We start from the raw sequence: 12,735 nt of genomic DNA, 5'->3' as shown, positions 1-12,735 counted from the left end.
TTTAGTCTTTATTATTAAGTTATAATATATTTTTAAATTAATTTTTTCAAACATGTTTACAATAATATAAAAAGTTCATCTATAAAAAAAACTTAAAATTTGACTTTTAAATTTATATTTTTATTATTCTTATTTTTAGTTTTTTTGGACAATGTTCTAAACATTCCTTATAAGAAATCATTCAAAAATGTTAAGTTTAAAATCAATTAAACATATTTTATTCCATAGACAAAAAATGTTTGCTGAAATTTTTTTGTAGAAATTAAAAGTTACATTTTTATTTCATAAGAACTAAAATTGAAATGATAAAATTTGACCGTCCCTAAAAATATACTTAACCCTTATTATTATTATTATTATTATTATTATTATTATTATTATTATTATTATTATTATATAATTTGGAGTGATTACTATCAAATACGGGAACAATAAAAAACTAAAATAACGCATTCAGAACTTTATTTTATCTTTTGAAAACTGAGGAACGAGTTCGACGCCGAATTTACATGGCAGCGATAAATAAATTAAGAGAAAGATTCAACGTGTTCAGAATGTGAATGCTTGCTTATCAATTTCACAACAACCACTCATCACCAAGTAAGTGTTACGAGAAATTATCTCACAATATAGTCAAACTTGGTTTCTACATAATATCTATCAAAATTTCAAAATCGGCTGCACAATCATGTACTTTGAAAACTCCACTTGCAATTAGCGATGATGTTATAATAATTCCTATCATATCATATCACAGCTTTTACCCTTTGTTTTCAATGGAGATAGTTCAGGACCTGCATTCACAAACTGCTACTATTACAACAGGTTTGTTTTTTCTCAATTAAAACTCGCTTACTTCATCATGCAATTGGCTATTCTTCGCACACCACCATTATTTTTAATTGTAGAAAGTTAGATAATTCAATTCAGCTTAATACTTTTTTTTTTTTTTTTTAATTTAGGTTTTCTGAAACGATTCTATTCTTAATTGAACCTCATTAACCACGTGGTTAATTTAGATGAATTCTATTATTTAGTTTAAGCCAAGTTTGAATAGTTAGTTCCAATAAATCATATAAAAACATATACAAGTCATAGTTATAATCTCAATTTCTTGTTATATATTTTTCAGAGGAAATAATAGTGAACAACTCACACAGAAACACAACTATCACTGAACAACCTCAACATCAAAGATTCAGAGATTACAGATGGTGGTTTCGCGTATCGATATACATAATCTTTCTTCTGATAGGCCAATCTGCAGCCACACTTTTGGGAAGATTATATTATGACAAAGGTGGTAACAGCAAATGGATGGCAACATTTGTTCAATCAGCTGGGTTCCCTTTACTACTTCCACTTTTCTTTAACTTCACAGCACATTCCAAATCTAATAACATACACACCAATGATGCTTCCTCCAGAAAAACCAGACCAAAATTTTCCACTTTGATTTCCCTTTACATAGCTTTTGGCTTACTTTTAGCAGGGGATAATTTAATGTATTCCTATGGACTTCTTTATCTTAATCTTTCAACATATTCTCTACTATGTGCAACACAATTAGCCTTCAATGCATTATTTTCTTTCTTCCTAAATTCCCAAAAGTTCACAGCATTGATATTCAATTCTATAGTCCTTCTTACCATGTCAACTTCCTTGCTTGCCATCAATTCCGATTCCGAGGAGGACTCAACGAATCTTCCTAGAGATAAACGAGTACTCGGATTCATTTTCACTCTTTGTGCATCTGCTGCATTTTCTTTATACCTCTCACTTGTTCAGCTTTCTTTTGACAAAGTTATAAAAAAGGAAACCTTTTCTGCTATCTTGAACATGCAATTTTACCCTTCTTTCGTTGCTACTTGTATTTGTGTTGTTGGATTGTTTGCAAGTGGTGAATGGAAAAGTTTGGATGAGGAAATGAAGGGATATGAAAATGGAAAGGTGTCATATATAATGACTTTGTTTTGGACTGCTGTGACTTGGCAAATATCTTCAATTGGTATGATAGGATTAGTTTTAGATGTATCTTCATTGTTCTCAAATGTAATAGGTACAGTTGTTTTGCCTGTAGTTCCTATCCTTTCTGTTATTTTCTTCCATGATAAGATCAATGGGGTGAAGTTTATAGCTTTGGTGTTAGCTATATGGGGGTTTCTTTCTTATATTTATCAACATTATCTTGATGACAAAAAAGCCAAGGCAAATAAAACTCATCTTCCTGAGGTTTCAAGGGGTGAGGTAGAAATTTGCTGATGGAATAGACCAACTATTGATGAAGGTATAGCAATTTCTTTTGGAACTTAGTTTTAGATTATAGGTAAAACAAAGGAATTTGTTGCTCTTGCAATTTTGAGAATTGTATCTTTCTTTATGACCAATTACAGCTTTGAATTTATTTTTTCTTTTAGAAAAACAACTTATATGTTATGCCAAATACAAATAATAGAAGCTGCGTTTGAATAGAAAATTACTAAGCTAAATGCATGATACTAATGTCAAGACAAATACGCAAAGAACAATTTTTCATATATTGATGTGGCTTTGCATTAGTTTGCGTACACTACATTCACATGGATCAACCTGATTTTTGATCGGGTCAATTCAATCCGTTGCTTATGAACTAAGTCGGATTCATTGGACGAACCAAATCGTCTACATCTATAATCTCCGGGTTATTAACATATATTATTTTATCAAAATCAAAGTTGAACTTAACATGCATATTGCTGTTGATAATAGAATTTGAGTAACAATGAATAGAGGCATATTGAACTTTTAAAAATTTCACTAATAGTCTTATATTTTGATCACCCTCAATTTTTATATTCACACCATTATTCATCTATCACCTCAGTAATTATCCGCGCAAAGTCTATCACAACACATAAGTAAAATTGACAAAATTTGACCATTAAACTAATGCAAATGACATGCATTTTCACATAAACATTAAAATATATTACTACATATTTTAATTTATCTTTTTTTCTCCGTTTCTCATTTTTTATGTTGTTAGCCATTAGAACAATGGATAATCATTTAATATTGATGATATTTATTTTTTAAATTTCAAAAATAAATACTGTAATTTACAATTTACCAATAATAATAATAATAATAATTGTAGGTTACAAAAATTTTATGCTATTTTTAAAAAAAAATTGTTATTTAAATGTGTAAATGTCAAAATTATAAATGTAGTTGTTTTTTATTATACGGAAATTTGATATATATATATAATTTTAATATTCATGCTTTTTTTATATTATTATTATAGTAATTATTAAAAAAGTAAAAAAATTTGAACTCGGGGCTAAGGTGTAATTGGAGGCAATGCAAGAAACTAATTCTGTTTAATAGAAAATAAAAACTCATGGTAACTCTTTTTTAGATGACACAAAAGTGACCAACTCACACATAAACGTAAGTATATGTAAGTATGATCACTTAACCTCAACATTAATTCAAGATTTAAAGATTACAAATTATGGTTTCGTGTATCCCTCTATACAATCTTCATTTTGGCAGGCCAATCTGCTGCACTTCTTTTGGAAAGTTTATACTAAATAAAAGTTGGTAATAGCAAATGGATCATAACATTTGTTCAATCAACTGGATTCCCCTTATTACTCCACTCATTTTTTACTTCATCAAACCAATTAAAATTCCCATCCTTTACTTTGCTTTTGGCAGGGTTCAACTTAATGTATTCCTGTGGTATTTTATATCTTACACTAATAGTTTTTAAATAAACTAACATGTTATATCTATCTTTAATTTAAGTCGACCTCAAATTTAAAAATTCTATGATAAATTATAGATCATGTTTAAATCTTAAATTTTTTATCCATAAAATTAAAGTTTTACAAAATCTAACTTGATTCCGTGCTGTTTATTCCCACTGAAAAGGAGCTGAAAGCCTGAAACATTATTTTGTATAATTCATAAATTCTACAATAATTTAACACATTTTAAAAAAATTGTTTTTGAGAAGATGTCACTTTTAGTTTTAATGTAAATTTAATTATTATTTTTTCAATTGTATCATCTAATTAATATTATGTATATCATTCTAAGTTATTATTCTTCATTTTCTTTAATTTATTATTTTTTCTTAATATATATAATACGGTCAAATGAATTTAGATGTTTTATAATTAAAAATTATTATTACAATATATTTAATTTATGATTGATTATAATATCCTTACTATATCTATATATTTTGTAATTATTTTATTTTTCTTATATTCTTATGGCTCCGCTTCCTGTTGTCTGGATGCCAACGCGACAAGTTGTCACCACACTAAGCTGTTGCTGAAATAAACCATCATTTATATTCAAATTAAATTAAAACTAAAGTGCAAGCATGTCTCTTGCGTTTTTGAAAATAAAGGTGTCCATTGGCGGTTCATAAAACGTACTATTAAAACAAATATACAAAATCAAATAATAATTTATTTTTATAAAAAATATAATTTGACATTCAACACAAGTGATTAATAAATTTCAATTAAACATAAATTTTGTTTTAAATAATAATTTATTGTATTTAAGTTCTTTTTATCAAACTCCATATTATCATATTTTAATACTTTTGAAAAAATTAGAAGGTTGAGAGAAAAAAAAAAGCCATATAAATTTTAGAGCAACTCCAATATATCTGTTTTTTTTTTTTTTTTTTACATAAGCAACTGCAATGTTTAAAAACACATAAGAACAAATTTTAATTTTTTTTTTTTTGTATAATTGAAGGAGCACAAGTTAGGATAATGTTATTAAAGATGGATTTACAGTGGTAATATCTAAATCACAAACGTACAAGCCGAGGAAGAAAAAAAAACTCTCTTTTAAAGTTAAGTATTACAACACTCAAGTTAGAGATAGTCTTAAATTTGTTTAATATGGATTGTGATGTTGTCCCTTATATTTTTCTTTATTTATGTTTTTCGTTTTTCGTTTCTTTTTCTTTTTCTTTTTCTGTTTTTTTTTTCTTTTGTATTTTTAATCAATAAATTATTTGTTGGCTGATTAAGAAAAGTGTTTTGCCAATAACCTTTCCAGATAAATTTGCCGGATTAGGCTATTCTTTGTGATAATTTAAGACTATTGGAGTTATGCACTTTTGCTGAAATAAGAATGTGCAGGACAGAGTACTATGGCGGTGGTGATATTTCTAAACACTTACACCTAAATTATTCAGATATATTATACCAGAAAAAAATTCAGATTTAAAACAGTGGATACCTTGCTTTTTGCATTTTTTTTATAAAGCCTTTCCTTTTCATTTAGTAAGCTTATTTAGTTACTAAAATAAGAATCAAAGGTGACAAGAGTGAAGAGTTGTTCAAAAGGAGTAACTGCCTCTTTAAATGTTTATGCACTAATTTTTCAAGAACAAGAATAAAATAACTGAAAAATTAATGTATTTTAATACCTTTACTTTTTAAATATCTTTTAGATGAACTATATTTGCTACTTGTATTTTATTTTAGAAGGAGTATATATTAAGCTATATGTGAGATGAATTCTAAGACCTAGAACAAATTTAAAAATGTGATTCCAAATTTGACTTTTGGCTAGGCTGCATATATCATGGATTTGTTTCTTGTTGCTTAAAAACAAATATTTTTATCTTGGTAATTGACACAATCAAATTATTACTGTATTATTTTAATAAAAAAAAATACTGTATTATCTTTGAAAGACATTTAGAAATGTAAATTTAATATTTTAAATTATTAATTTTCATATATTATTATTAGTTCACTTTTTTTAATAAATTATTATTATACTTTATCATTCCCACAACAATAAAAGACAGAAGCAAAGCCAAGTTCAAGTGACAGAGCATGGACCACAGACACAGTGGACTAATGCAAAATGCATCTTAGTGAGAGGGTATCCCGCCAGAAGTAGGTTCAAAAGACCTTAAAAGTAAAACGTGAAAACGAAAGGACATAATAGTAAATAACAAGATAAAACTAACAACAAATAATTTTTTTTTACCGATTCGTAACCGAAAAAAAAGCAGAAACGGAAACAGCTCAGCTCCAAAAGGATTATAGTGACTCAAGTCCACGATACTCTCCTCACTTCACTTACGTGCTCCTCTTTCTCCGCAAAACCAATTTCAAAAATCACAAAAGTGCTTAATTACGTAACTGAAAAACACACACAAGAAGCAGCCAAAATAGCTTCTCTTCTTCTTCTCCTTCCTCTTTTTCTCATTCTCTTGCTTCCTTTACTCTTCACATTCAAAACCTCTGTTTCTCCTTCCTCACTAATGGACACATTGATCTCCCTCGTTAACCGAATCCAACGAGCATGCACGCTCCTCGGTGATCACGGTGCCGACCACGCTTCTGCTTCTCTATGGGAATCTCTTCCCTCTGTCGCCGTCGTCGGCGGTCAGGTTCGATTCTCTTTTAAATTCGATTAACTTTTCACTATTTCTTCAACACCTTCCTCGCATTTCGTTATTTTTGCTTCTCATTTTTTGCAGAGTTCTGGAAAATCATCGGTGTTAGAAAGCATCGTCGGCCGTGATTTTCTTCCTCGCGGCTCAGGTAGATAATCGTCATTGGTACTTTCACCGTTGATTTGAATTTGAATTTCTTTTTTTAATATTCATTCTGTTTTTTTTTTTTTGCTGAGAATTGAGAAAGCTGTGAAATGGAAAAGTGTTAGATTTTTGTTTAGTACATTTTTTTTCTGTACAATTGATATAAGGAAAATTTATATTGAAGGATGTTATGAATAATGAAAGAAAAAATGTGGTGAAATTGATATTTATAGCAATTTTTGGTGAATTGTGTTTGGTTTTGTTTTTTATTTGCTAACATTTTGAAGTGATGTTTAGGGATTGTGACGCGGAGGCCTTTGGTGTTGCAGTTGCACAGAATAGAGGAAGGGTTACAAGACTATGCAGAATTTCTGCACTTGCCGAAGAAACGGTTTACTGATTTCTGTATGTCTTCTCATGCAATGCATGTTTGAATTTGAATCTGCATTGGATGATTTGGAAATGAGAGTTCTTTCACCACAGTCCACAGTCCACAGTACAACCCTGCATGCATTTGTTTATTTATTTATTTAAAAATAAAAAAACTTTCAAAGTGTACAATTTGGACTCAGTGTCTTTCATTCTCACAAGAACTAATTATTTTCTACATTGCATGGTATTATTAATTTGTTAGTCTGTATGCTTAACTTAAACTCAGTGTCTAAGCCAGTTAGCCTGTAATGAGCATTCTACATTTCCCTATAGTTGTCTGGTAAATTAAAAACTCAAAACTTGCCCTTTTTTGGAGTACTTTGATGACATGAGGATTCATGTTTCTTTTTTTGACAGTGTAGGATATTTTACTAAGGTAGTAAGGTTATCTTGTACTATTTTGATTGGAGTGGACTCATTTCTTAGTCAACTGATATTAGCTGCTAGTGTTATTTCTTTTGTGGTACCTGTTGTACAAGTCGGCACTGGTGAAATTATTTTCATATTACATCCACTACTTTTTTAGGATTATTACTCAGAAACAGTGAGCAATCCATATGTTGGAGTCTATATATGTTTTTCTTCATATTCTTGGGAAACTATTTTCAGCTTGTTTGATTTCTCATTATCTTTTGTAGCTATGGTTCGAAAGGAAATTGAAGATGAAACTAATAGAATGACTGGGAAATCAAATCAGATATCTCCTGTTCCTATTCATCTCAGCATCTACTCACCAAATGGTAAAGGAGCTTTCATTTTACTTTTCATTCAAGTGCCATGCATCCCTTACTTTTCATTCAGATATGATTCGAGCCACCAAACTGCAGTAAGACATTTGCATAGTATGTAACTGTGTTGTCAAATAGCAGCGTTATAGCGCTATAATATAGCAGAATTTGAACAAATCACTATTGTTCCGCGATACGCTATTTAGTACAAAATACTGTCAAATAGTTGCTATAGTGGCACTATAGCATTGTACTACTGTAGCATAGCGGAATTTGAATAAATCACTATTTTCCGCAATCTGCTATTGACAACACTGATATGTAATCAGTCCATACTATTCCTACATCCCCTGAAAACTTGATAGTGCTAATCGCTTTTTGCTATTTTATTGCTTTATTTAAATTTTCTTTTTTATTTTTAGTTACATGCTGAGTTCCTTGCTTATCAATTATGGGTGATTCTGTTTTTCCATTTGTACATTACTTCTTATTGAATTGTGTTACGCATTTTTAAGTTGCTCTAGCACTACTATCTGTCTAAGTCAGAAGAAATTTGGTAATTAGGAATCACCCATTCTGATGTTTTTGGGGGTGATAGTTTGTACATCCTCTAATATTATTGTATATGTGTGATCTTCCCTCTGCTTGTGGGAGTAGTTACAGTCTGTATATGGATTGTGTATTTTCGAAGTTGTTTTTGTGATATTCGTCTGATTAATGTTGTTGTTCTTATTAATATTATTTTTGTCTGTAGTTGTCAATTTAACACTGATAGATTTGCCCGGTTTGACAAAGATTGCTGTAGGTATGCTTTCTTTTCATCAAATTTTCACAAATAATCTTTTATTTCATATTACCATTTCCTTTTTCCCATTTTGAGTTACTATTTATTTGTTAATTTTTATTTTATTTTGTCAGAGGGACAGCCAGAAAGTATTGTTCAAGACATTGAGAACTTGATCCACTCATATGTTGATAAGGTAGTTAAAACTTGAAAGACATACTTTTATCCACACTGCTACAGACAGAATTTCCCATGATCTGTTTTGAAAAATCTGATGATTTCTGTTTATTATGATTGAAAAAGAATATAGAATAGGTTGCTCATTCCAATCTAATGGGAATGACTGAAGTCAATCTCTTACTCTCATTTTCTAATCAAGTAATTTCGTCTTTATATTTTTTTTAAAACAGTAATACATGTAAGTTGCATACTAAATATTTTCTGCATTTCAGTTTTGTTGGCTTTATTTGGTCAGCCTTACCCCAGGGTTCACGGGCATAACATCGCAGTCTATGAAACCCATAAATTTATAATGGGCGAGCTCCTTAAAAACTAGATGAGGCTCTAAATATCCTTGGGGAAACAAAGTTGCACTATTTCCACCAGCTATGGCTTTTGGTGTTATGGTAACCACTGTAGTTGTCAATTTGACACAGACCCTAGAGTCTAGCCTCCAACCTTCCACACTTTGCCAGGGATGACTGGCGATAGTTATAATAATAATTGTGAATGTGTGGCTGCACTTTTAATCCTTTTATCTATCTATTCGTTAATTGTTTTCTGTGCATTGCAGCCTAATTGCTTGATTTTGGCCATTACTCCAGCAAATCAAGATGTAGCGACATCCGATGCCGTCAAGGTTTCCAGACAAGTTGACCCTGCCGGTATGCTTGCTGCATTTTGCTCACAATCATGTTTGAACTATACAAATAGTATGCATTTATTTTCTTATAAGACTATTGCATTTTTCTTGACTATGCAAACAAAACATTTTCTGCCTAGGTGAACGTACATTTGGTGTGTTGACAAAGATTGATTTGATGGACAGAGGAACAAATGCTTTGGATGTAAGAATCTTAGCTTTTCTAGTGCATTCTGCAGTAAACTAGTGAGATTATATATTTGGCTCCGTGATGAAACTTTTTTTGGATTTTTCTATGAATGTTAATCAACACGGGTACAGAATAGTTTTGCTTATTGGGAGTAGCTAACGTTCCCATTCTGTCATGTTGTAGGTCCTTGAGGGAAGATCATATCGTCTTCGTAATCCTTGGGTGGGAATTGTAAACCGTTCTCAGGAAGATATTAATAGGAAAGTAGATATGATTGCTGCTCGGCAAAGAGAGCGTGAATTTTTTACCTCCAATTCTGATTATGCACACTTGGCCAGTAAAATGGGTTCGGAATATCTAGCGAGGATTCTCTCAAAGGTTTCTATTTATCCTTGTATTAGATAGTGTTGGGCGGGCATTTTTTTGGCTATTTTTTTCTTGTAAATTTCCATATTTACTTGGTTACTTAAAAAACTCATTTGGTTTCAGCATCTAGAGTCTGTGATAAGAGCTCGAATTCCAGCGATTGCATCTTTCATTAATAGAAGCATTGATGACCTTGAAGCAGAGTTGGCCCACCTTGGTAGACCTGTTTCCGTTGATGCTGGGGTGAGGACTATTTTGTGCTATCTGCTATATCTATTCAAGTTGAAATAATTCCTATTAGGATATTTATCATCAAACCTCTTCTGATTTTGTCAGGCCCAACTGTACACTATTCTAGAATTATGCCGCGCTTTTGACCGGGTATTTAAGGAGCATTTAGATGGAGGGTAAGAAATCTTACTTTGGGGCTTAGATGTAGAGATCATTATTTGCCCCTATTTTTTTTGGTTTGTTTGTTTAAACTGGCAACCATATGTGATATATATCAATGGGCGCTTTAGTTTTGTTATATAAGCAAATTGATGCTTGAGTTGATACTTGATTCTTTAAGAAACTCTTGAAAACACAACCCATTTTTTTAATACTTGTGGGAAGGAAAAACCTTAACCTTTCTAGTTTGATTGTGTTGTTCCCTTCCTAGGCGACCGGGTGGTGACCGAATTTATGTAGTTTTCGATTACCAGCTTCCTGCTGCATTGAGAAAGATTCCACTGGACCGTCATTTATCGCTACAAAATGTGAAAAGCGTGATTTCTGAGGCAGATGGATACCAACCTCATCTAATTGCTCCTGAACAAGGTTACCGACGCCTTCTGGAGAGCTCTCTCAATTATTTCAAAGGTCCTGCACAAGCTTCTGTGGATGCTGTAAGTGATGATTCATTTCTGCTTTAAATAGTTCACTGATTCCTTTTTCATTTTCTTCATGATGATTGATCATGTTTTATGCTATTGATATTTACTATTTTAGTTTATATATGTTGTCCTGTGGCACAGGTTCATTTCGTGCTGAAGGAACTTGTAAGAAAGTCAATTGCAGAAACCGAGGTTTGAGTTGGCATACTGTCCTTTTTAAAAAATAAATGTGATTTTAGCCTTATTAGTGAGTTTTGAAAATGCATGGTTGCAGGAATTGAAACGCTTTCCAACTCTTAAAGGCGAAATAGCTGCAGCAGCTAACGAGGCGTTAGAGAGATTCCGTGAAGACAGTAAAAAGACAACATTACGACTAGTTGAAATGGAATCTTCTTATATCACCGTTGATTTCTTCCGTAAACTTCCACAGGAAGTCGTCAACAAGGGAGGGAACCCAGCTCCCGCCTCTGTTGATGGAGATGGACACTTTCAAAGGATTGGTTCAAATGTTTTATCTTATGTTGGGATGGTATCAGAAACGTTGAGGAATAGCATTCCAAAGGCTGTCGTTCATTGTCAAGTGAGGGAAGCTAAGCGATCTTTACTAGATCACTTTTACACACAATTGGGCAAAAAAGAGGTATAAATCCACACGTACATAAAATATGCCATCATATCATATTGCATTCTTATTCATCTGCACTATTAATACTCAATATTTCTGGACTAATTTTGGCCATTTATTTTTCAGGAAATGCAACTCGCACAGATGCTGGATGAAGATTCTGTGTTGATGGAAAGGAGACAGCAATGTGCCAAGAGGCTGGAGTTGTATAGGTCTGCAAGAGATGAGATTGATGCAGTTTGTTGGTCGGGATGAGATGAATCCTGATGAATGTATATGAAGATAAATTTTAGGAGAAAAAAATGACAGTGATATAATAGCTGAGCTTGAGACTATTGGCCGCAACTATTATGCTCATTGGTTTTTTATGCTTATTTTTACTCTGGTGTTTGATTCAGAGCTTGAGTGGCACATGTTGTTTAAGGCCAATGTGAATAATGCGTTTTAGAAAATCTTGGCTTTTAACTGATTCATCAAATGCCCAAAATGAAAATTGATAAATTAACAGGGAGTTTATTTTTTGTTTCCTCAATGAAGTTTAGAAGGCTCTTAAAATTAGGGGGATGGTTGTTTCCCCAAACAAGGCTACGACAATTTTTGTTATTATTAATAAATTTAAGGTGAGGAAATAGTACGTCTATCTAAAGTAGAAAATATCTTTCAACTCAATACTTATAAAGGGATTTATATTTACCTCTTATTTATGAATTTATTATCTTTCTATTTATTTTTCTTATCAATTAATATATTACACTCTAAATGTTTAATGTAATCAAGTTTTTTATGCATAATTTTTTCTCTATTTATTTAAGCATAATTTAATAAAATCATGGTGAATTTGAATATTGAGGTCTTGAGAATTATCACATTGTATTAAGAATAACTATACAAGTAACAATTTTCTTATTTTATTGTTTTTAAGAAAAATTCTTTTGTAATTTTTATTGAAAATTTCAAAACTTTTATCCAAGAAAAACATGGAAGCCGCCATAAAATAATACCTTGATCAAGTTCAATCAAGTTTTCTCTAATAATATACCATTCACATTACTTTTTATCGATAAATAAAATCTATATCAATATCATAGTGATACAAAATATTAGCAAGATAGACAGACATAAGTCATTCAAAGTTCTTTCGATACAACACATAGGTGCATGGCCAACTCTACTACCATTCACATTGCTACTATGCAACCACTCTTTGATTTTACACAAGATCCCCAAAATAATCTTCATAGTAATTATCTTTTTAATTTGGGGTGTCGGTTCCCAAACCTATCAGAAACAATGATTGTT

At 31.2% G+C, this 12,735-nt stretch overlaps 2 protein-coding genes across 4 annotated transcripts in view; both read left to right on the top strand.

The window, feature by feature from the left end:
* Positions 1 to 2,387, top strand: part of LOC101508172 (probable purine permease 11) — a 4,073-nt gene extending 1,686 nt beyond the window's left edge. The window contains exons 1-3 of one of the 3 annotated variants that reach the window (XM_012718163.3): positions 406 to 600; positions 758 to 825; positions 1,133 to 2,387. In XM_012718163.3, the coding sequence (XP_012573617.1) occupies positions 777 to 825; positions 1,133 to 2,262 (1,179 nt within the window). In that variant the 5' untranslated portion in view covers positions 406 to 600; positions 758 to 776 and the 3' untranslated portion in view covers positions 2,263 to 2,387. Of the gene's footprint in view, positions 1 to 401; positions 601 to 757; positions 826 to 1,132 lie in introns of those variants that run through there. The other 2 variants (XM_012718162.3, XM_073364061.1) reach the window with 2 other exon arrangements.
* A 3,654-nt stretch (positions 2,388 to 6,041) lies between these two features.
* LOC101507858 (phragmoplastin DRP1E-like) lies at positions 6,042 to 11,888 on the top strand. Its single transcript, XM_004508934.4, has 15 exons — positions 6,042 to 6,424; positions 6,515 to 6,578; positions 6,872 to 6,979; positions 7,645 to 7,746; positions 8,489 to 8,539; positions 8,653 to 8,714; positions 9,312 to 9,402; positions 9,521 to 9,585; positions 9,754 to 9,948; positions 10,060 to 10,179; positions 10,273 to 10,343; positions 10,598 to 10,823; positions 10,953 to 11,003; positions 11,086 to 11,451; positions 11,563 to 11,888. The coding sequence occupies exons 1-15, from the start codon at positions 6,296 to 6,298 to the stop codon at positions 11,689 to 11,691; spliced, it is 1,830 nt and encodes a 609-aa protein (XP_004508991.1). The 5' UTR covers positions 6,042 to 6,295; the 3' UTR covers positions 11,692 to 11,888.
* The last annotated feature ends 847 nt before the right edge of the window (positions 11,889 to 12,735 follow it).

The sequence above is a fragment of the Cicer arietinum genome, chromosome 7 (genome assembly GCF_000331145.2).
Source record: "Cicer arietinum cultivar CDC Frontier isolate Library 1 chromosome 7, Cicar.CDCFrontier_v2.0, whole genome shotgun sequence".
Lineage (NCBI taxonomy): Eukaryota > Viridiplantae > Streptophyta > Magnoliopsida > Fabales > Fabaceae > Cicer > Cicer arietinum.
The sequence above is the reverse complement of the archived record's forward strand: the minus strand, read 5'-3'. Positions and strand labels throughout refer to the sequence as shown.

Bases quoted from the DNA above. Each gene is read 5' to 3' on its own strand.
- LOC101507858 (XM_004508934.4), top strand. From the start codon at position 6,296: ATGGACACATTGATCTCCCTCGTTAACCGAATCCAACGAGCATGCACG. The intron at 6,425-6,514 runs GTTCGATTCTCT...CATTTTTTGCAG, and splicing joins TCGCCGTCGTCGGCGGTCAG to AGTTCTGGAAAATCATCGGT. The intron at 9,586-9,753 runs GTAAGAATCTTA...GTCATGTTGTAG, and splicing joins GAGGAACAAATGCTTTGGAT to GTCCTTGAGGGAAGATCATA.